The 23,889-nt window shown below is 42.9% G+C and overlaps 1 protein-coding gene across 1 annotated transcript in view; it reads right to left on the bottom strand.

Annotated features, from left to right (window-relative positions):
* EIF5B (eukaryotic translation initiation factor 5B) overlaps positions 1-23,781 on the bottom strand; it is a 72,416-nt gene extending 48,635 nt beyond the window's left edge. The window contains exon 1 of the mRNA XM_069073006.1: positions 23,562-23,781. Within this exon, the coding sequence (XP_068929107.1) occupies positions 23,562-23,596 (35 nt within the window). The 5' untranslated portion in view covers positions 23,597-23,781. The remainder of the gene's footprint in view (positions 1-23,561) is intronic.
* Between the last annotated feature and the right edge of the window lie 108 nt (positions 23,782-23,889).

Genomic DNA, 23,889 nt, shown 5'->3' with positions numbered 1-23,889 from the left:
TTTGATTAAAAAAACAAACAAGCAAACACTTCTGGGAAAGCTGGAAAGGTTGGTAAAAATTAATCTTAGATCAACACTTCACATCATACTCCAAAATACATTCTATAAAGATGTGACCTCAATTATTACAAAAATAGTTAACTTTCATTACTTAAAACTGAAAGGGTTCTGCAAAACAAAATTAATCTACCTAGAATAAGAAGGGAAACAACTGAATAGGAAAAATGTGCCAAATTTCTATGACAAGGTTCTGGTATAAAAGATACATAAACAAACATAAATGTTCACACAAACACATGACTTAAAGCAATTTCCCAAAACATAAATGGTTGTGCAGTTGTGTTGGATTCTTTGTGACACCGTGAACCATACATTCATGGAGTTTTCTTGGCTAGGATATTGGAATGGTTTTACTATTTCCTTCTCTAGCAGATCCTTCTGCAATCAGAGGTTAAGTGACTTGCCCAGTCACAGCTAAGAAGTATCTGGGGCCACACCTGAACACAGAGTGCTCTATCCATTGAGCCACCAGTTGCATCAATACATAAACACATCAACAGTCAAAGTCTAAGAACAAATAGTCTCTGATTCATCTGTTCAGAAACTGACACTGAGTCAGCCCAGTGTCAGTAAAATAACAAAACCATGGTCACTGCTGTCACAAAAATAAAATGATATAAAAATTATTGCCTGTTAAGTAATTCAGGGACTTCTGTAACTTGTTCAACTAATCTTAATAAAGTTTGACTTAAGTTCTTTTTTAAATTTTGTTTTGTTGCTTTATGGAGGGGGGAGGGCAGGGCAACTGGGGTTAAGTGACTAGCCGAAGGTCTCACACGGCTAGTAAGTGTTAAGTGTCTGAGGCCGGATTTGAACTCAGGTCCTCCTGACTCCAGGGCCAGTGCTCTATTCACTGAGCCACCTAGCCGCCCCTTGACTTAAGTTCTTAATCACTCCTGTACTTTGTTTTTACCCCACCTCCTCCACCAATCAAAAATTGTTCTTTCAAAATAACTGGCTAAGTAAGTAAGTACTTACTTATATTCAGAGACATTCCCATAGAAGTACTAGAAAAGAAAGTAAGGAGGGCCATAATCCTCGGCAGAGAAAGGGGAGATCTAGATCCCCAATGGTTACAGAAAGGAAGGTTCTTCAGAAATACGGGACCCTAGAAATAAATACTTGATGTGACTAATAAAGTTGGAGCATATGCTGTTGAGGTCTTTAAAACCTCCTTTTTCAGCAGGAGTCAAGATGGTAGAAGGATGGAAACATTTTTGTCTAACTCTCCCAACAAACCTCCAAAACAACCTGGAATCAAACTCTAATCAACAGTCAAGAAGTCAGTTGTTTGTTTTTTCCTGCCCAAAGCAGCTCAGGAAGACAGAGAGAGATGTCTGTGGACACTGGGGTAAGACTGACCAGGAACTTAACACAGCAGTGGTGGCAGTGCAAAGACTGGAAACATTCCAGAACCCAAGGAAGAAAACCTGAAAAAGCTCAGAGAAGACCCTTAAACTAGATAAGGCTGAGTGCGGGAACAGGTGCCATCTGCTAGGTCTATCACACTAGATCCAGGAGAGAGGAAGGCTTTTCCACTGGGTGTGCAGGGGCTTAAACTGAACACTCAGTACAAAACAGATCCCAGAACATTAGCACTGTGGCCCTGAGACCAGGAGCAGAGCTGCAACTCAGTTCTGACCTTTAATTCAGAACATAAACCTGCAGGGGACAGGGAGCCTTCCAGTGCCTAGAAGAGAGACAGGGAACCAGGGTAGTGAGTGACAGGGCAGAAAGAGATCCCAGGGGGACACGGGTGCCCACTGGCAGGTCTGTCACTCATTACCTAGTTCTGGGTCAGGGATATCCACTATTATCATGACTATTAAACACTGTGCTGGAGGAATGCAGAGAGAAAATAAACCACCTGTCTACGGGCATGTTTTACTTAAAGAACCCTAGAGTCAACTAAAAAATGGATCAGGATAACTTCACCAAAGCTGCAGGAAATGAAATGTGAGAGAGAGCAAAGGGCTGTTTCCACAGAACTGATAAAATCACTGATGATAAATTATAAGAAACAGTAAGGAGACGAGCTTCCATAGAATTGCCAGATATCACTAAAGTAGGAAAAAAGAAGCTGGCAAACAGCAGCTGGATCTGACCAAGCAGCAAGCAGACAGCAGTGGCCTTGGGACTCTCGGGCCCAGAGGAGGACACATCTAGGTTAAACCAGTGAGGGGTCAGTATTCCAGGGTTATTACTATGCTTGCTTAATGAACCTCATGTATATCATGTGTATTATCTAACATGCCCAGCACAGAATTAGAGCCTGATCAGCAATAACGTATGATGAGAGAGGCATACGCAGCAGAGACGGAACCAATCCTCCAAAGGGAATGTCTCCCTTTTGTATACTCCACTCCAGCTTCCAAAAGAAGGGAGGAGTGCATTCACAAAGAAGATAGGGGTGACTCTATTATGTTTTGATGACCTTAAAAGAAAAGGTAGATAGGGACCAAGAAGTAAAAGCAGGAACTTACTTGAGCTCATCCCCAATGACCTCAAATACCAGTAAAAAATTACTTTAAACACATTTTAGAGTTACAGAACCCACAACATGACAAAATTAAATAGGTCTCCAAGTAAGGACAGCCTGGTCAAACTGACAAGAAAGGTATATGACACTGGGCTGGGAGTGGAGCACAGTCCCATGTGGGCTGTGCGGGACCAGACCCATGGCACAGACCTGCCAGAGCAGGCTTCAGCAGAGTGAATCACCAGCAGCTGTGGTAGTTTCCAGACTTCTCAACCCACAAACGCCAAAGAGAAAGTAAAAGGTCAGTGGGGAAACTCCGTTGGACCTGGTGACAGAAGAGTGTGGTCTGGCCCCAGACCCAGGACGGTGGCAGGGGCTGCAGCTGCCACAAAGGCCGTTTCCTGAGCACCAGACCCACAGATGACTGCCCAGAGGGCAGCTGCAGGATCCTCTTGCTTTGCCCTGCTTGGATCCCGGTCTCAGTTTTGGGTGGCGGTCCTGGGGCGGAGCAGAGCTTGTGAGGACAGCTGTGGAGAGGCAGGCTTCCTCACAGTTCTGAGGCAGGCGCCTAGAAGACGCTCTGATAACAGTTGCACAAAACCCCAGAACTTTGGGACACAGCACTCTCCTCTCTGGAAGCAGAGTTCTACAGGGGCAAAGAGCTCAACAGTCAAGTATTTGGCTGGAAAGATGAGCAAACAAAGATGAAAGCAGACCATAGAATCATTCTTTGGCAACAAAGTCAAAATCCTGCATCCAAAGCCTCCAAGAAAAATATGAATTGGCTGCAGGCCATGGAGGAGCTCAAAAAGGGTTCTGCAAATCAAGTAAGGGAAGTGGAGGGAAAACTGGGAAGAGAAATGAGAATGATGAGAGAAAATCATGAAAAGAGAGTCAACAGCCTGACTGAAGAAAATAACACCTTAAAAAACAGACTAACTCAAATGGCAAAAATATTACTTTTTAGTTTTCCAAAAATATTATTTCAAATCAATAGCCTGCTTGGTAAGGGGAGAACACCTATTTTATGTTACCAGCTCTGGAGAGGTAAAAGGTCTTATGCTTATCTGACGGTATATGAACTTCCATTATTTCATAACAACCATAAATTTAACAGGATAGAGAGCTGGCAAATAAAAGCTGCATTTTTTTTAAAGGCCAGAACTGGGGCAGTAGCAATAAAAATGTTGAGAAAACGGATACAAGATGTTACTTACTAGGTAGAATCAACTGGGCTCGGCAAAGGATTGGAGGCAAAAGGTAGGGAAGAGATGGGAATCAAATTAAGACATGGTAAAATAAAAAATGAGATCCCTTACAAATAATATTTACTAGTTTTCAGCAACATCCTAACATATATCACAGTATACAACTCTTCACAAATAACAGTTTTAATAATTTTCCCAGCATCACTTGCCAAATTTAAATATTAGTCTCATTAAAAATCTTATAATAAGGGAAATTGTTGGACACCGGAACTTTTAATTTTACTTGTCTAAGGTCACAAAGAAAAACTAGTATCAGAAAATAAAGAATGAAGGAGTTTCTTTAAGTCTAAGTCTCTCTCGGATATTTTTAGCAATTGTACCTAGCTTTCAAAAAGCTCTTGAAGCTGTGTGGAATGCTGTACATTACTTTGTTGGTTGGTTTTTGCTAAACTATTTTTCTTTGTTACAATAGCTTCAATGAAGGGGGGGATGTTCACTGGGAAATTACTTGAAATAAACACAATAAACTTTAAACAAAATTCTCTGGGGAAGGGAATGAAGAGAAATAGAAATCCAAGATACTAACAAAAATATCATCCCATGCAACAATCATAAAATGCTTATATCTTCAGAACAGCAGGAAATATAAAATTTAATAGTAGGCACACATATAGGCACAAAATGATAAACTGTTAGATTTCCTCAGAAACTTCAAATTACTGAATTATAAACCATTACAGGGAGCAAAATTTAAGAATACTTCAAAGGATTAAGGTATGTCAATGGATGCAGTGCATACACATTTTTTAATCTGTATAGCAAACAAAATACAGAAGGGCTTTTTGTTACAAATTAAAATTGTATCTTACATAATTTTTGCACTTAAAGTACATTTGTAAAACTACTTATCAAGTATTTATTTTCTTATAATAAGTTATTTACAAATCACATTTTGCTCATTTTTTGTCAAGTATCTGCCACAAAGAGGTTTTCTGCAAATGAACCCACCACCTGTGATCCACGTTCCACATTCTGCAGTCTAAGCGAGGCACATCCACATCTTCAGCTACTATTGCTACGGTTTCTGATTTGCTAGTTAGACTATCCAGTAAGCTTCTCACTCACCTTTGGATGGACAATATATTCTCCATGGCCATTGAAATCACAAATTTTTTGCATATTGTTCAACGGATGAGGGCCAGATCTAGAACACTGTAGAAAACACGCACAGACCATTTCCTACTTATTGCTTTCACTGAGTAACACCTTCTTCATTTGGGGAGGAACATGCCCCCTTACCTTATTTTTGTATAAACCGGATTAGTATCTGCCTTTCACTCTGGGTTGTTCTCCTACTGAATCTGCAGGGCACTAATCACAGTTATCTAATTACACTGATATGAAATCAGTGTCACCCTATTGCTTCTGTAAAAATGTCAAAATCAGATTCTCGTGCGGCGGCTTATATGTCTTCACTACTTCCATGGCTTCTCTAGTTTCTGAAAAATCCTTCTGGCAAGTTTTCTAGTCTCTGATGAACAGTCAGGACCTTCACTTAAACCTCAAGAAAACATCCAGGGATGTAAAGGAAGTGCCACAGGTCACACCATCCATAATCCTTGCTGAACAGTGTTTTTCTGAATCCCAGTGCTGCAGCAGGCACCCTGGGATCTCTCCCTCTAGTATCGTCTTTCCCAGGTAATGAATCCGGCTGAACAAGCATTTTTTCAACCATAATTTTAGGCCAAATTTGTCTGGCTTGACATAGAATGAATATGCAGTGTGCCTTTTTTTCTTTATAACTTTTTTTCCAATATTATCCTACACACTGAAAAGGTAAGCAATGATATCAATATGTGAATCAATATGTGAAGTTGCACAAAAAAACATTTCCATATTCTCTGTTACAAAACACAAAACAAAAACAAGAAACAAAGCAAGTGAAAAGTACAGCATGTCTTTCAGGACATTAATTGCTTACTGACCATCAAATACATGGAGAATAAATATCTTCTAACAATTTCCAATAAAAGGCTGCTATAGTGAGGATGCTGGACAAAACCCGTCCTGAAATAAGTTTTTCTTCCTTTCGGTTTTCAAGTGAAATCGAAGGTACCTTATATGTAGGAATCAATCATACTACAGTTTTAGAGAACAAAGGACACCCTGGAGCTATTCCAGATGCTTTGTAGGAGTGGATTTCACAAGTTACACTAAGACCAATGAACTTTTCTAGTTCATCTAATGTCAAGAACCAGTTAGCACTGCCTGTTACTGTCCTTCAACATTTGCAGATTTTAGAACTCTACTAAGCACTGACTCATTAAATAAAATAAAAAAACACCACAGGATTTTTCTTGATGACACAGGTTGTAGAATGTGTAGTAAAGTGAGATCAGTGTATTAATATTTACCTGTTAAAAGCATTCTTATTCTGCTTGAAAAGGAGCAGCCTATTGTCAAAATGACTCTTTACCTTTCGGACATTGCGGTTCTTATCTCTTCCTCATGTACTCAGGTTGTAAGGGTTATGGGATTTAAAGATCTTCCATGCCCCATTGTACTTGCTGACGTGGCAGGAAGGGGCAGAGCAAAAGAAAGCAGAAGCCAAACTAGAGTTCCTGCGGTGGCTGGCGGTGGTGGCGACAGCGGCAGCAGCAGCAGAGGCAGCGCAAAGCCCTTTTTGAGTTAGCCAGAATTTCTGCTAAGGACTCCTGCTGAGGACTGCCAGGGGCCGGAGCTGCTGGAAGCGCGCTTCCGGGATGCTGGGCGGTTGCTGTGAGTGGGGAGAGGAGGACCTTTGCCTGAGGTAGCCTGTTCTGTTTTAAAGGCTTGAGAATGTGGGTGCTTTCTACTTTATCTACCTGTGCCAATGTCATAACTACTCTGATGGCTTTCACTTTCTGGTTTTGGGACTCAGTCTTTTGGTATCTTAATAAATTTTCTAGTTTATTCCCCCATATGGCAAGCATGATGTATTTTGTGATGGATAATTATATGAGCATATTTGTAATCTCCATAGGCATTGTGAATATGGCATTGCTGATACACAGGTCCAAATGAGAACTTCGATTCTCGTGACTTTTTAGACTGTCAGCTATAGAAGGACTCATTGTCACTGGAATCAGATGAAGAATACTTTTTCTTGGTTTCAAAGCACTACAATTATGACAGTTATGTCATAAAATTCAATATCTTAAAGTTCACCACATGGGATGAGTTATAGGGATCTGTTCATCAAAGAATCTCTCAGACATTTTATCAGTAAGGATATAAGTCTACCTTATTTATCATGAAACTCTTAAAATTTGAAAAAAAAGTCAAGAAAAAAATTAGTAAAATAGTGGAAACTACATGTAAAGAAAAAATTTTACTTTACTCTAAAAACATATTATTCACAGAGTTTTTATAAACATTTGATGAATCCTCTTGATGCTTCAAAGGTGAAAAGACAATGGGCAAAGAAATGACCCAAGAGAAAATAAGCACAGGCGCAATTCATCGTATATTTATAACAAAAATGCAAAATTCTTAAGCATAGTGTCATTTGACATATCTGATCCTTATAGGGAGAACCATGTGGTTTTTTTCTTTCATTATCTGAAAAGTCTTTAGAATGCTAAGAGGAATGCTGACAACCAAGATATGAGAAAAATCATGGGAAAGCAGAGCCAAGATGAAGAGGCAGCAGGAAAAAGTACAATAGAGCAAAGCGCACTGGAGCACAGAGAGACGCTGTGCGTCTGGCCAAGAAGGGGCCTCAATGCAAAGGTTTCTGAAGTAGAAATACCCAAGCCTTCTGCATTTTCAAGTATCTAAAAATAATTTTGCATCAACTGATGTACCTGGTCTTTCCAATGTTAATGCGGTATTAATTTTTTTAAAGACTTAAAAAACTTCACACTCTGGATTAAGTTTTTTATTCAGATGGACAGAAATTTCTCACATTTCAACTATGATTTTTTTCTAGTTCTTAATTTCTATCGACATTTTGGTTTCTAAGTACCTTTATTTCCCAATATATGCTACCTTGCTCCCCTATAAGCTTATCCCTTGCAACAAAACCTCAAAAGCTAAAAAAAGAACCAATGAAACAAATGGACACTTTAATCAAGTCCAACAGTACGTGCAATGCTCCATGCTCAGAGCCCTCCTCCTTCCAAAGAATGGAAGAAGCTGCATTTTCTCATTTCTTAGGGGCAAGCTTGGTCATTATAATTATGTAGCGTTCAGCAAGTTTCAAGTTTCAAACAAATCAGTAATTCAAAATGAAGTGTATGAAACAAAATAGAAAAATATTCTGAAAAAATTAAATGTGCAAATAATCTAAGTTTAAAGATGTCTTTTTAGACTCTGGCAGTTTTACAGAATAAAAGGGGCAAAGAGAAACATAGCATGTGTCTATGAAACATACTAAGAAAGCAATCCATAGAGACAATACACTCATCCAGAGCAGACTGACTTCAGTGTTTCATTTTGCATCCAAACTCTAGCAGCCCTGCTGTCCAAACGCCTTGCCTAACACAAGACAGGCAATCCCGGGGTCAGGGTCAGAAGAGGCAACACAAGGATCCTCTCCAGGTCTCTCTGAAGAATTCTGGCACTGAATGTGAGACAATGGGAGACCCTGACACAGGACAGCCCAGCACAGACGATGCATCAAAGAAGGCGCTGTGCTCTCCAGCACCACAGAATGGTAGTGGCCCAAAGGAAATTTCAGGTGTATCAATTTAGAGACCTCTCCATTCCAAACATTCGTAAGGACTGGCTGTGCCCAGCCTGTGGTAGAGCCTTCCAGGATCAGATGGGTCTGATCAGTCACACTGACCCCACCACAGGGATGCATTCGGTCCTCAACAACAAAAGACAACAACCAGCAGCTGCTCCTGCTCACATCACCAACAACTCTGGAAGAACCAGGGAGCCCGAAGCCTGGAACTGTTTTGTGATGAGTCATCAATGGACAAATGTCTGTGGCTTAACTGATGGAGATGAAGATTCGGTAATGTACCGGACTGGTCAATCGCCACAAACTAGAGTGAGGCTTCTCCCGCCCTCAGCGCCACAGGGAAGAAGGAGATGCCTCTGGGCACTGCCACCTGCTGCCTGAGAGGCAGAACCCCCAAAACCCAAACAAGGGACCAGAACTTTAGAAGTTCCTGCAAATCCCAGGCTAAGGGATTTCACTCCTTCATTCCTTCTAGGAACCTTGTAGGCACTTAAAAATGTCTAAATGGTTGATCTGACTAAGCTCCTTTGTTCTTTCTGAAATGGTGTAGCATCAAACCTCCGTAACTGTGACGAGGCCTGCAGGGCACAGCAGCTTGATTCTACAGAGGGTGGCACAGCTTATCTGACAGGCGGCCTGTCCAACCGATGAGGAGGGTTCCCTAGAAGTAAGTCACTGAGGCCCAACAGCTCCAGAGCAGGGCACAGACTTGGGAGATGAAGGGGCTGCCCTGTTAGTACAACCGAAAACCAAACAGTAATTGATATTATATACATGTATCTGTGTGTTTATGATTCACCAAGCACACAGAAGTAAGTAATACAGTTATGATCATCTAACAGATGAAGTGACAAGCATCTGATCACATCAGAACTGAAGAAGGGCTGCACCTCTCTCCTTTGACTTTAAATTCACCATCTTCACCACTGAACTAGCTCGACTGACAAACATTACTGAAGCACAACTACATACAAACACCATGCCAGGGATTATATTGGCCAGACAGTCCCAGATGTTCAACCTTTCGATAGTCATCCATACCATCCAATGGCAAGTCTTGTCCATTCCACACCCGTAACACTTCAGATCATTCACTCATCTCTCTCATTCAAATTCAGGTCCTAATGGGTCTTATCCTGCCTCTGGGATCTCCTGCACAAATCTGTCGTCCACACAGTGGCCACAGTGGTATTCCTAAAAGCAGAGGTTCCTCAAAGTTATTCTCCAGCTAGAGAGGTTTGCCTGCAGCAAATTCCTAAATACAAATTCCTAAACCCTTCACAATCACATCTTTCTGAACAGTTTCACATTACTCCCACTCATGCATTCTATGTTCAAGCTAAACTGTTTCCCATACACAATATTTCATCTCTTGCCTCCCTGCCTGTGCCTGGAATTCACTCTCCTCTCATCTCCACCTCTCAGAATGTCCTGTTCAGTTCCTACAAGAGGTTTCCCTCCTAATTACCACAGTGTTTAATGCTTCCTCCCCTGCCACCAAGAAAAAAAACACTGCATTTTATAAATGTTTTGTACTTTAACTGTGAATGTTATTTACCTACAATAAAATGAAAGCTTCCTGAGGAGAGGGACTGTTTTTGACTTGGTATTCCCTATACCCAGTACAGTTTCCGGACCATAGAAGGCACTTAATACATAGAAGGCTTGTTGAAGTGAACTTAAGATATGTAAAAAGGCATACACACACAAGCACATATCAGTGATTATGATACAATGAACTTAAAACTTAACTTCATTTTTGTTGAAGCAAATCAAACCAAATCCTTAAGTACTACTTTTTATTAGACCTTCCGGCTATATATACACTTTAAAAATATTGTAACTTCAATTTCAACTTAATATGGAAATTTAAAATAGAAATGTCTTTAAGTTTAGTTTTAAATTTTTTCTTTCGGCACAGACTGTTGACACAATTATGAACTAAAAATAACTGAATATGCTAATTGTGTATTTACATTTTCCAAACCATAGCAAGCTAGGAACTGTTAAAAATTAATGTTTTTACCCTAAAAATATCCTGTGTACTTACTCTACATGTCACAGAAATACAATAAATAAGACAGATACCAATTATCCATGCTTATGGAGAACAGTGCTACAAATTCAAAATCACTTATGGCATGTAACTCTTGAATGTGTTGCTTTTTTTTTTTTTGCTTGTCTTAAGATTTTCCACAAAGCTAACCTCTACCACTTATGTTCCACATCCCATCTCCTTTATCTGACCTCTATTAATGATTTGGCCTCTCTAATTAATCCTCAAACTCTTATTGATCACCCACACAACTCCTCAGCCCACAAATGTTCTCCGGTCTCCTTTGTCCTAAAAATTGCTTTCAGCTGGCTCTCTCCTCCAGTCTTCCTTTAAACCTCCAGAAACAGTTACCTTTCACTATACTTTACAATCCATTCATATCCAACACTGTGCCATCTCAATTCCAAAACCACCAATTAACCGTAAAAGGAAACACTTCTTTTTACCCATTTGGCACAAATCTGCCAAGGACAAATTCATTATCTATACAAAGTAGCTGCTTGGAGGAAGAGAAATCTGAAGTGTAGAGCTTTCTTTGCAAAATGAAAATCTCTGATTGATACATGGCATTTCTATTTCTGATTTATAATAGTCAAGGCAAATTCCAAAGATTAAAAGAAAAGTACAGAGGTGGCTAGGTGGTGCAGTGAATAGAGTGCCAGTCCTGGAGTCAGGAGGACCTGAGTTCAAATCTGGCCTCAGACACTTCACACAAAAACTAGCCGTGTGACCTCAGGCAAGTCACTTAAGCCCAACTGCCCTCCAAAAAGCAAAAAAAAAGACAAATTTTAACTGTTAAAGCTTGAGTCATCAAACACAATAGAAATGTTGTTAGCAGGTGAAGGGGAGCCATCTGAATACCCTCTGAGATGTCTTGCTGAAGAAGCAAGTCTGAAATCCTTCAGTTTAACCCAGGACAAACACCTCTCCTCTGGTTAATAAGAAGAGGATGCCATTTTTAACCCCCTCTCTCTAAGGCAGGGAGGCTTTTAACCTGTGCTCCAAAGGACTCTCTCCCCTACCCCCATTCCAAGATCAATGAACTCGGATGAAGGGGAAAAAATATCTTTTTTCCCCCAATATCATTGGTTTTCTTTGCAATCCGATGTATTTTCTTTTATTTATTTAAAAACGTTATTCTGAGAAGGGGTCCTTAACCCAGTCACTAAGGTTCAAAACTTTGGAATCTGCTTGTGACTCCTTCCTCTCCAAAGCTCATCACAAATGATGAGCTTACTTAGTACAGACACATCTTGTTACAAGTGCAGGTATCTCTTAGCTTTCTCCTCCAGGGTGCCCTTTGTTCCATCTCCTTCCATAGCTTACCTCCTAATTCAGGGCCTTTTCTCTCTCCTTAGAAATCTTGTTAGCCACAACCTTGTGTCACTTAGGTCTAAACTTGAAGCAATTATGCTATCATCCATCTGGGTAAGAAACACTATTAAGAAATCCAATGACAAGTATTTTGTATCAATTTAACCAAACAGAAGTTAATATTCAGGGGCTTGGTAAAGAGTTACTTGCTTAAAATCTCATTTAAAAAATATAACCAAAGGTTATTCTTTATTCTTAGGAAGTTGCCAGCCAAGATCCCCATCAGGACTAAATTCTAAGAATGTTTTCAAGCACATATTCTGTCTTCCAAACTAAATTTTAAGCTTCTCAAGAAGTTGGATGACAACTCTTTTGTCACTGCGTAGGCGATGAATCCTATTAGAGCTGTCTCCAGCCCCAATATTCTAACCTCATTACAGGCTCCACTACTTAGCTTCCCTCCCCAATGTCCTAACTTCTTCATACAGGCCTCACTGCTCACTAGAACAACAGCTCAGGTGTGTCACTGAACTCTTAAGTTCCCACAGAAACAGCAGGTGTGTCCATGTGATGGGAACTCAGCTACTGCCTCTACCTAGTTCTGCCCCCTGACCCATTCCCACAGAAAGAGGTGTGTTCTTGTACTAAACCACAGTCACATCATCCATCTAGCCCAAGACAGGCCCACAATACCTAACTATCCATCTTGACCAGACAGGACCACAACAGCTAGCCAGTCCGAGGGCAGAATGACCAGAATGTTTAACCACCTATCCTCCATGACCTTAATCCCTTAACAAACCCCTCCTGCCTTTTTAATATTCATGATCTCTGTTGTGTAATTGCATCTCTACCCTACAAAAATCCATCCTGCTTTCTCTGAAGCTGTTGGTTCCTCTTGGCGAGAGGTGTCAATCTCAATAAATGCCTAATACTTGTATTAGAGGTGATCTGACTGAATTCTTTGAGATGGTTCCACCACAATACATCATGAAATCAACAGTTTGTGGGTGGGCAAAGCCCCCACCGAAACACAGCTGTTAGTAGAGCGCTGTGGACATAGAACAGCTTTCTAAATGTCCTTTCAATAATCTTTTGTTTCTCTATCACCATTTCCCTCTTCCTACCGTCCCTTCAGACAAGACAGGAAGTTCCTCAAAGGAATAAAGATTTCTTTCCAAAAGAGAGGGAAGAGAAACAGCACACCCAGCTGAAGGAGGCGCCTTCTCTCAGCTGTTTTCTGGGGCCAAGATTGTTCACTATGATTACAACCCCACGGATATTGCTGACCAAATCTATAAGAGGCAGTGGAAGCACACTCGAGCTGAAAAACACCAGTCTGAAGAGGTGAACTTTTATCACGTACCATGACCCAGCTCTCACTTTAAGCACAGCAGTTAAGGCTGAACCTTTCTCTCTCATAGAAAGGCCCAGGTCTCCTCCTCCTTCTCCTCCATGGGGAGTTATACCTTTACATGTGAGTGCTCTATCCAAAGAATGAATTCTGATCACTTATATTTCACAAGTTATCTTGGGGTTTGGTGGCTAGATCCCCCCCCCCACACACACACACACTTATTTATCATATCGTTTAAAAAAAACTGGGACAATTAACTCTTTTGTCTCATCAAGTATTCATTTATGATTTCTTGCAATATGCACTCTGAAAAAAATCAGGCTTTGATAATGCCCACTGGGGAGGGACAGAGCCAAGATGGTGGTGTAGAAGCAGGAAAACTCTGTGTGCTCCCCCCATAGCCACCTCAAATACCTATACAAAAATGATAAGGGACGGCTAGGCGGTGCAGTGAGTAAAGCGCTGGCCCAGGAGCCAGGAGGATCCGAGTTCGGTTCTGGCCCCAGACACTTATTCCCACACAAAAAAACTAGCCGTGTAACCTTGGGCAAGTTACTTAACCCCAACTGCCCTCAAAATGCAAAAAAAAAAAATACTCTAAACAAACTTTAGGGCTACAGAACCCACAAAGTGACAGAGAGAAACAAACCTCCCGCTGAAGACAGCCCAGCAGGTGGACAGAAAGGGTCCATCACAGCCACCTGGGAGCAGAGCCCAGCCCTGCATGACCCTAGAGTTTTAGCCTCAGGGGCCTGACCAGCTGTGATAGTAATGGCAATTAAAGATTCCCCTGTATTGGCTTGGTTTTCAAATTGATTGTGTTAAAACCCAGAGCTTGTTAATCCCACCTGTGGGATGGACTTGTTGATGTGAAAAGAAAGTCCTGAACTGGGAGGAGCTGGTGATGTAGATTTGGAGAGACACTAGAGAGAGGCGGAAGATCTTTTTGGAAGCAGCACCTCGTGGAGAGAGGGAGAGACTAAGAGAATTGCTGGTGGCCGCTTTGAATTGCCCTGGACTTTTGAGACCTGCCCCCTGAGCTGCCAAGGACTGAGGAGACATGGCTGTTTTGCTGGTACTTTGTCTGTCTGTTTTGATGTTATTTTGCCAGATTTGTCCACTGGTGAAAGACTGTCCTGTTGAAGAAGTCCTGGAACCTGGCATTTGGTTAAGAAGCCCTGAGACTGTCCTGCAGACAGAGAGTGAATACTGTCCACTGGTGAGGGACAGTGCTGTTGTTGCAGGGGTCTGGAGACTGTCCTGCAGACAGAGTGAATACTGTCCACTGGTGAAGGACAGTGCTGTTGTTGCAGGGGTCTGGGAGCCTTTCTGTTGGTTCAGAAGCCCTGAAGAAGGATTTTCTTGTTGTATGTTTACAGAAATCCTGGGAGAGGGCTTTGCTAATGTGTTCAGGGGTTCTAGGACTGTTCTACAGACAGAGGATAAATTCATGAAGGGACTGGCAATGTATCTTGTGGCTTTGCTAAGCCTTGTCTCCCCAGGAACTAAGATTGCTGAGAACTTGCCTAGTGTCAAAATGAAGAAAAGACCTCCATTTGGGTATTAAGTGCTGTGTTTAAACTTGATGTAACTCTGGGGTAGATTCAATTGTGATCCAGGGGTGGGGAACTTTTGACCTTATGTTTGGAAACTAATCTCCATTTGAGAAGAGGGTCTTTGTGGTGGACTTAATTAAGGTATAGCCTAGGGGTGGAGAAGTATTTAGAACAGGGACTTTGTAATTGATTGAATGATTGGAAGGTCCTGGGGTGGGGTAGTACTTGGAGATTATTTAATCACACTTAGTAAATGCTGTATTTGGAATGATGTCATGTTTTGATCTTCTCTGTTCTTGGTTTGTCACTGAATAAAATAGAGAGCACCTATGCTGGTATTTTGAACCTGGGAAGTTGCCTTCTTTTGGCATTACATTACACCAGCCATGGCTGGAGGGACTTTGGCAGAGTGAATCACCAGCAGCTGTGGCAGTTTCCAGAACTATCAACCCATAGATGCCAAAGACAAAGTGAGAGGTCAGTGTGGACTCTGTGGAACAGGGAGATGGTCCAGCCTCTGCCCCCAGAGGGAGAAGCGACTAAGGCCTATCAGCCGCTGCCATGTGGCTGCTTGAGAGCTCCTGGCCTGCAGATTGCAAGAGACCAGTCTGAGGGGTAATCGCTCTTGCTTTAACCTGCTTGGATCTGGATTGCTATCTAGGGTGGAGGTTCTGGGGTGTGTGACCAGTGAGCCAGAGTGTCTGGAGGCTTCAGAGAGGGCGGCCAACTAACAGCTCTGGCAGCTGAGAAAATCCCAGCAATTTGGGACAAAGCTCTCCTCTCTGGAAGCAGAGTTCTACTGTGGCTAAAAGCTCAAAAGTCAAGTAATTGAGTGGCAACATGAGCAAGCAAAGGAAGAAAAGCAAGCACAGCAATCCTACTTCAGATTCCTTTTTTGGGGACAAAAAGGATGAAAGCAAGGAACAGGAGGAACGCAGTGAAGTCAGAACTTCTGCACCAAAAGCTTCTAAGAAAAATAGGAGCTGGTTACAGGCCATAGAGGAGATTAAAAAAGGATTTAGAAAACCAAATGAGAGAAGTGGAGGAAAAATTGGGAAGAGAAATGAGAATGATGCCAGAAAATCATGAAAAGAGAGTCAACAATGTGACTGAAGAAAATAACACCTTAAAAAACAGATTAACTCAAATGGCAAAAGAGGCCCAAAAAGCCAATGAGGAGAACAATGCCTTAAAAAGCTGAATTTGCCAGATGGAAAAAGAATTTCAAAAGCTCACTGAGGAGAATCATTCCTTCAGAATTAGATTGGAGCAAATGGAAGGTAGTGACTTTAAGGGAAATCAAGATACTATCAATGGGATTCAAATGGATCTACTGGACTATGCCTTTAAAACCCAATCACTATGACTTTCACTGGTTGGCCAATAATAGGCCCCAGCCCAAACCTCACTAGTTCATTGTTTAGGTTAGCAATTGTTTCAGTTCTGGCCAGAAACTGAGTATCTTTCCCTTTTCTTGAGAAGGCAAACCATCTTTTGCCTCAATTCTTACCTAGCTTTTAATCACCAAATAGTCATTGACTCAGACAAACTGAAACTTGGGAAAGACCTAAGCTTAAAAAGGCCAAGGTCTCCCACTGCATCCAGGGCTACTGCCAGTAGTTTTGACAATGGACCCTGATGACTCTAGAGAACAGAGTGGGGCTGATGACTGCACAGCTCTGCCTCCCTTAAATCCAATTCACTTGATGGTCAAGAAATCACCCTCCTGATGTTCATCACTTCTCTTTAAGAATGAAAGAGTGGGGTGGCCAGGTGGCTCAGAGAGTAAGAGCACCAGCCCCAGTGTCGGGATGACCTGGGATCGAATCTGGGGTCCGACACTTAGCACCCACCCAGAAACACCTGGCCGTGTAACCTTGAGCAAGTTATTTAACCCCGATTGCTTTAAAAAAAAAAAAAAAAGAATGAGTCTTTTTCCCTAGTTGAGTGTTTTCAGCATGAACTCACCCTCCTGTTGAGGACCACAAAAAGGAGGATCTTCAAAAACCTGAACACCTGTTCAGCCAAGACAAGGTGGTGTCCTAGGGACCATAGAGAGTGGCATTCGTTGCCTCTCACCTGGTCCTTTTCCCCTCTTTCCCTTTTGTTGTATTTAATATTTTTTTTTTAAAGCAATTGGGGTTAAGTAACTTGCTCAAGGTTACATGGCCAGGTGTTTCTGGGTGGGCGCTAAGTGTCTGAGCCTGGATTTGATCTCCAGGTCTTCTCAACACTGGGGCCAGTGCTCTTACTCGCTGTGCTACCTGGCCGCTCCTGTATTTAATATTATTAATTAATTCTTTAAAAACAAAAGCTCCCTGAAGCTTCAAAAAAAAAAAAAGAATGAAAGACTCACAAGGACAAAACAACCACGATAAAGACCCAGGGACCTGGAAAAACCATTTCACCAAAAATTAACACGACACCTCCATACCTTATACTAGCTGTACTTGTGAAGCTGATCTATGACTTAGAAAACTCTACACTGAACCTTAATTTCAGTCTATCAGACTCAGCCCAACATTCCAACTTCTTGAGATCTTTTTCTATCCCAGCATCTGCCTTGTTCATTTCCAAGTCCCTGAGGCATCAGAGATCAGCGCACTAAAGACCATTCAAATGCCACCACCTATCAATGACTATTGTCCCAGTCAGACTATGTCATCTCCAGGGTCACTGACATGATCCACTGTAACGGAAATGCAAATTTAAAGATCTTCCCTGCCCCTAGGCTAAAGTGCACCTGGAGACTGGGGTGGGAGGCTTGTTTTTCAGTAGATACTTTTTGATTGGCCAGTGGGTCAATAAGGTTGTTACATTCTCTGAGCCAGGAGAAGGTTTTATAAGCCCTGATGTGTAGCTTTGTTTTGGGGCTCACTTTGAGAAGTGTTCTGTGATTTGATATGGATTCTGGGAAGCCGTTGTTGAGAGTCCCCCGGCTTTGAAAAACCCAGATGTGGAAACCCAGATGTTGACTGGGTATGGATGTAATGGTTGGACAGTTTGGAAAGCTGTCTACTTGATCTGTTAATGTCTTGATAATTCTGTCTGTATATTTTGAAGTTTGGGGTGCTGACCTTGTTCCCCTGAACAAGGTAAACGATATATGTCTGACTGATTAAAGTAAGCTTGTTAACCCATTTTGAGTTGCTTTCCTTTATCAAAGCAGATCCAAGAACCTGTGGTAGCTGCAAACCCTGAGGACGTGCTTGGGGTGCTTGCTGCTACATCCACTCTGTCAAATGCTCTGACTTTAGCTTTCCCCTGATCAGAAAAGGAAAAGACGTTATTCTGGAAGGACCAGTTCTGGATAAAGCCGCTCAATCTGTGCTATCACCACTTCCTTTTGTAGGTGTTTAATAATCATGCCTTTAACAGTATTGTCTAGAATTTTGCTAGCAATCAAAGTCAAGCTCACTGGCCTACAGTCTTGCACACTCCATCCCTACCTTTTTTTGAAATTTAGAACATTTGCCCTTCTCCAATCCTGAATTAACACTCCCATTCTTCATCAGCTTTCAAAGATGATTAACTGGCTCAACTACCATTTCTTTCAAGTCCGCTATCAACTTCCACTCTCTATCATCTTGAGTTTCAACTCCTTAATAGTCACGGGTTTTTTGTTTTTTTTTTTTTTGCTTCCTGGAGGGCAACTGGGGTTAAGTGACTTGTCCAAGGTCACACTGCTAGTTTTTGTGTTAAGTGTCTGAGGCTGTATTTGAACTCAGGTCCTCCTGACTCCAGGGCTGGTGCTGTACTCACTGAGCTACCTAGCCACCCCTTAATAGTCATTTTTTGCTGCCCTTCCCACTCCAAAGAGTATTATTCCTGGAAGAGAAAACTGAAAGAAAATAAGAGCTAAATAGTTCTACTTTCTCTCCATCATCCACAATAAATGTACCATCTACTTCAGCAGAAATTTCCAAATCTATCCACTTTTTCTCCCAACAGGTTAAAAACTAGCTAATCTCTTCTGCTGCCTTATCATTCCAAGGCTCAGTTCATTCTGGGCTCTTACAGCCTTACCACCATGTTTTTCTATTTCTTCCTCTGTTACCTCACTGCCAACCTCTCTACATTTTTTTGGAATCTAAGTTGGTTGAGAAATGGGCAACAATTTCATTCCCTCTTCCTTTTTGGGTTAACTGTATTATATTTGTAATATTTACTAGGCCTTGTTAGGTACATTCCATCTCTGGCTAAGAGCCCAGCTGTCCTCCATTTAAAGTCACCATCTAGAAAACCAAATCCCTTCTCAGACACTATCTTCTTAAACATTTGTTCACTTTTCACATATGACTCTCTTTTGAAGACCCTGATTTCAATTGACAGTAGTAATGAAAATGCCACCTGTACCCCTAAAGTCTTCAGTTTCTTGTTCAGGATTTCAAAATCCTATGCAGCACTCGACTGTTTATATAACAGCCAGAATCCAATTCTGGATTCCTTTTGGCAAGTATCATCTGTGCCCATTAGAATCATCAGAAATGGATAGCATTCATCAAGTTTAATAAGTCACAGAACTTTTTTGTCATGTCCTGGATACGTGCACCAGGAAAAAAAGTAAACCTCCCTATTGTTGTCAACAACTTGCTGCCTCAGTATCACTACGTATTAAGTCATCAACCATCACCAAATGTGTCTCTTCTTCCTCTGATCCTTAATAGATGGCTATTTCCCCCACAGGCAAACAGGTGCTTTCCTTCTCATAGGATCTGGATACCTAATTTATTTTTATTTTTTTCTTTTTGGAGGGGGAAAGTCAGGGCAATTGGGGTTAAGTGACTCACCCAAGGTCACACAGCTAGGAAGTGTTAAGTGCCTGAGGCCAGATTTGAACTCAGGTCCTCCTGACTCCAGGGCTGGTGCTCTATTCACTGCATCACCTAGCCACCCCTGGATACCTAATTTTTTAAAGAAGAGGCTTGATCCCTATTACTTGGCTCAGGGCCAAAAGCTGTTTTCTTCCATTCCTCTCCTGTGTCCATTCCATCAACGATCCTCCAACGCTGTCCTGACAAGTTAGGATTTCCCTTCTGCCCAATCAGATCTCTTTTTCTTTGTTTTTACATTGAAGACCTTCTTTCATTTTTAAAAAAGAAAGATGCCATTTGCAGGGACAACCAGAGGAGGGAACAGGCATTCTTCAGGCCCTTTTACATTCTCCTCTAAGAGGAAATCAAACCTGTACACTTGGCCATGACAGAAAGATTTCAGACTCTATGCAACTCAACCCAAGATTCACCTTCCTACCATACCTGTTGAGACTGAGATCTTTAGTCCTATTCTTGGGAGTAGCTCTTTCAAAAAGAAAGACTTGATCACATTCCCAAGGCAACTTTCTCCTACTTCCTATAAATGATCTTATTGAAGAAGCTAACACTGACAACTGGACCTGAATCAAAAAATTCCCCTAACTATCCAAAATGCTTAGGCCTATTAATTGGATTAACACTGTTTTCCAAAGTATGGGTTTTACTTCTCCAAATGTTAATAGCAGAGAAGGAAACGAAGCAGGAGAGTCATTAAGATATCAAGTACATGAGGTTGGGCTGGTCAGGTGTGCCATAAAAACAGTCAAAGCAAACAGTGGACTCTCAAAAATTTAAGAAGATGGTGATGTGAATGAAAAGAATAGAGGAAAATGGAAAGGGAAGTGAATAAGGATGCCACAGACAGACATCTACCCTTCAGTGAGTCAAATGCACCTTGAGAAGCAGATAATGGTACTGTTTGCAGAATTTGGCATGCAGCACTGAAACAGATCCAAGTGCCACAAATGTCTCCAGTTTCCTCATACCCTTATTCTAAGGTAAATTTTCTATGTCAAGCCTTTTATCAGCTCCTCATCCTTCCTGATCTATTTCTGTTAAGGTACCACCATCCTTCCACAGTAACTCAGGTTTACAACCTCTGAGTCACCCTCAACTTTTCACTCTCCTTCATATCCCATAAATTATCAAGTCCTTTCTTCTACTGCGACATTGGCTCATCTGTCCCCTTCTCTCCAATAAGTCTACTACCCTCATTCAGACCCTCAATCATTTTCACCTGGCAACTTGGGTAGCCTCCTAATTGGTGCTCCTCAAGGCTCTCCCTCTCCAAGTCATTATGTACAGTTACTAATGTGGTATCCCTAAAGGACCAACAGATCTGTTCAAAAAGCTTCAGGGACTCCACATTTCTTGAAGATACAATACATATTACTTTTTGGTATTTAAATCTCTCCAAAAATCTGACACTTGCTTACCTTTTCCAGCTTATTACACATTCCTCTCCTTCAAAGACCCTAAATTCCAGCCAAACTGGCCTATAAGTCGCTTCTTTACACATTCCCATTTTTAGCAGAGGCTATCCTCCATTCCAAGAATGCATTCCTTCTTCCCTCAGTCTCTTAAGAGTTCCCACCTTATAAGCTAAACTCAACTGATCCGTCCAATATGAGATCCTTTCTAATTCTTTCAGTTGTGAGCATCCCTCAACAAAATTAATTTGACTTTTTATTTACTTTGCATGTAGTTAATGTGTACATATTGTTTCCCACAAATATTATGTAAGTTCTTTAAAAATTGGCATGGTTTGGGTTTTTTTGTTGTTTGTATCCCTAGTGCACAGCACAGTGTTTGGCATTAGGCATTTCACGCTTATCAAGAGATTTTTCCCTTTGTATCCACAAGGATAAAGTAACTTAGAACGGCAAACAGCCCATCAGCAGAGCACCTGTAGGAGTCAAAGCACCTACACAGAGAACAGGTTAGATAAAGATGTAGTTATGAACTCCACTCTATAGATTATACACAAATAATGACCGACCATACACAATAAACTGGCGTTTTCTGCATTCTCTCTACTTAGCCACCACCTAAGTAGTCAACGGACAGGCCAAACCAGCTAGGGAAGCATTCGGGGCCAAGCAGAAAGGACGTGACTCCTAGATGAGACAGTTTTGTTATCTGTGCATACGGTAAATTATTTCTACGTGTAACTTTGCTATACTCATTTTTATATTGCTTTTGGTGCATAATTTTAAAATGAAACATCAAGGCAAAATAAACTATTAAACTTAAGAAATTCAACTACTAATAATTAACTAAGCAATGAATACTTGCTTTATTATTACAGTAAAATGAAATTCAGAGTGGGAGAAGGCACAGCTGGAATATGGACCGAGATAAGCTGTGACTTGAGAAGTTGAGACTGTGAATGACTGCAGAATGTACAACAAAATAAGAAGGTACATGTAAAGTAAAAATAGCAGAAATCACTCTTGATGTGTAACAACTCCAGAAAATAAGTTTGGTTTGTTTCCTCGTATGACTTACTCAGACATGACTTAGCTAAGCACTGAGGCACGCTGAACTTTGATCCATAAGGCTCATTAAGAAAACAGAATCCTACACTTAATTAGGCTCAACATCAAATGGTCCTGGATCAACTAAAAAGATATCTGTGGCACTGCCAAAATATGGATAAGTAAAATATGGCATTCTTTCTAGGGACTTAAAGGCAGGTCGATTATTTACACTATGTGATAGTGGTGGGCAAGTCATTTAGCTTTTCTGGGAGTGAATTTTAAGTGAATCTGAGTAACAGAGAAGGGAATCAGGACGGGGCAGTCGTGGTCTGTACATGACCTGAGGGTCCTGTCCCTCCTAAACCTGCGATCTTACAAAGCCTCAGTTCTAGTTATCTGATAACTAATAAGCGTCTCATCACGGACAGTACAGCGCTCTTCTGCCGGAAACTCGGTCTTCTAAGACTTAAACGCTTCAAAGGAATCATGAAAGTGGATCACAAAGCTCCAGGGAAAGGAGCGGAGGAGCGAGAGTCATTCTGAGGCCGATCCGGGCGTGAAGCTCTGAGCGGTATCGGCGGCTACGGTTCGGACTCCCTGTCCTCGCGTCCCCACCAGTCATTTCTTTTAGGAATTGAAAGACAAACCGAACACCAAAGTTGGACACATCGAGAATCGGAAGAAAACCCCGCCAGCCACAGCCGCGTTTCTCCTGCCAGTTTTCTGGGCTGCTGAGGTTTCTTTCCCTGTTCCCTAAGCCCTTGGTAATCACGTCTGCACCCAGGCGTCTTCAGGACCATCTTACGGCAGCCCGGGCAGCTGTCCGGCCCCCCGGCCGGCGGACCCGCAGGGCCCCGCTCCGCGCTCTCCCCCTGGCGCCCCGGACCTGACCCCCCCGGCCGGACCGGCTCTCCCAGCCCCCCGCAGGCCCCAGCTGCCCACCACTCCGGACCCTCACTCCAGCGCCACGCCACAAACTTTTCTGAGAGCACCGGGGCTCCCCACGTGCCGCCTCTGTCTCACAGGCCTGGGCCGCTCTCCTTCCGACCCCGGCCCGGCCTCCACCAACCCTCCGGCGCTCTCCCCTCCCGGCCCCAGGGAGGCCGGGGCAGGGACAGGCCGGGTGATGAGCGAGAGGACGGGGGCGGCGCGCTCCTGCAGGGGGAGGGCCGAGCTCCCCTCCCTCCCACAAGCAGGGAGAGGACGCCGGCAGCCTCCTGTCCCCCATCCCCGCCCCCCGGCACCCCCCACAAGCGCCCAGACCCCGGCGCAGGGCCGGGACCCCGCCGGCCTCCCCACGGGCCCGGGGCAGTGCAAGGGCCGGGGGTGGAGACTGACCCCGGGGCGGGAAAGGGAAGCTCCGGGCCCGGCCGGCCGGTCCTCCCCAGCACATGGGGCCTTCGCTTCGGCCCCTCACGCGGGATCGTGACCTCCTTCCCTTCCCCGAGGCAAGCCTGGTCCGCGCAGCCCCACGCGCCCCCCCCCCCAGCCGCCGCCGCCGCCGCTACCTGTCCTCGTTCTTGTTCTTCTGCCTCTTCCCCATCGCGTGACAGTGGCTTTCGCGACTCCAGTACCTTCGTTCAGCCCCTCACTGACCCACAGCCCCCCAGCCGGCCCAGCTCTCCGTCCTTCCTCCGCCGCCGCCGCTGCTCGGACCCGGCTCACCACAGACCCGAACACGGGGACAGGGCACATATGGTAGGAACTCGCACGGCGCAGGCGCATCGCCCCCGCCACCCTGGCGTGGGGACGCAAGTCGTCCCACAGAGTTCTACGTTGGAGGTAGAGCGTCCCCAGACGCCAGCGAGTGCCGCTGGGGCAGGAGAGCGCCCCCTA

The sequence above is a fragment of the Petaurus breviceps genome, unplaced genomic scaffold, assembly GCF_028583685.1.
Source record: "Petaurus breviceps papuanus isolate PSGF00001 unplaced genomic scaffold, PetGlider_PUasm1.0 90849, whole genome shotgun sequence".
NCBI lineage: Eukaryota > Metazoa > Chordata > Mammalia > Diprotodontia > Petauridae > Petaurus > Petaurus breviceps.
This window is presented reverse-complemented; position numbering and strand designations above follow the sequence as displayed.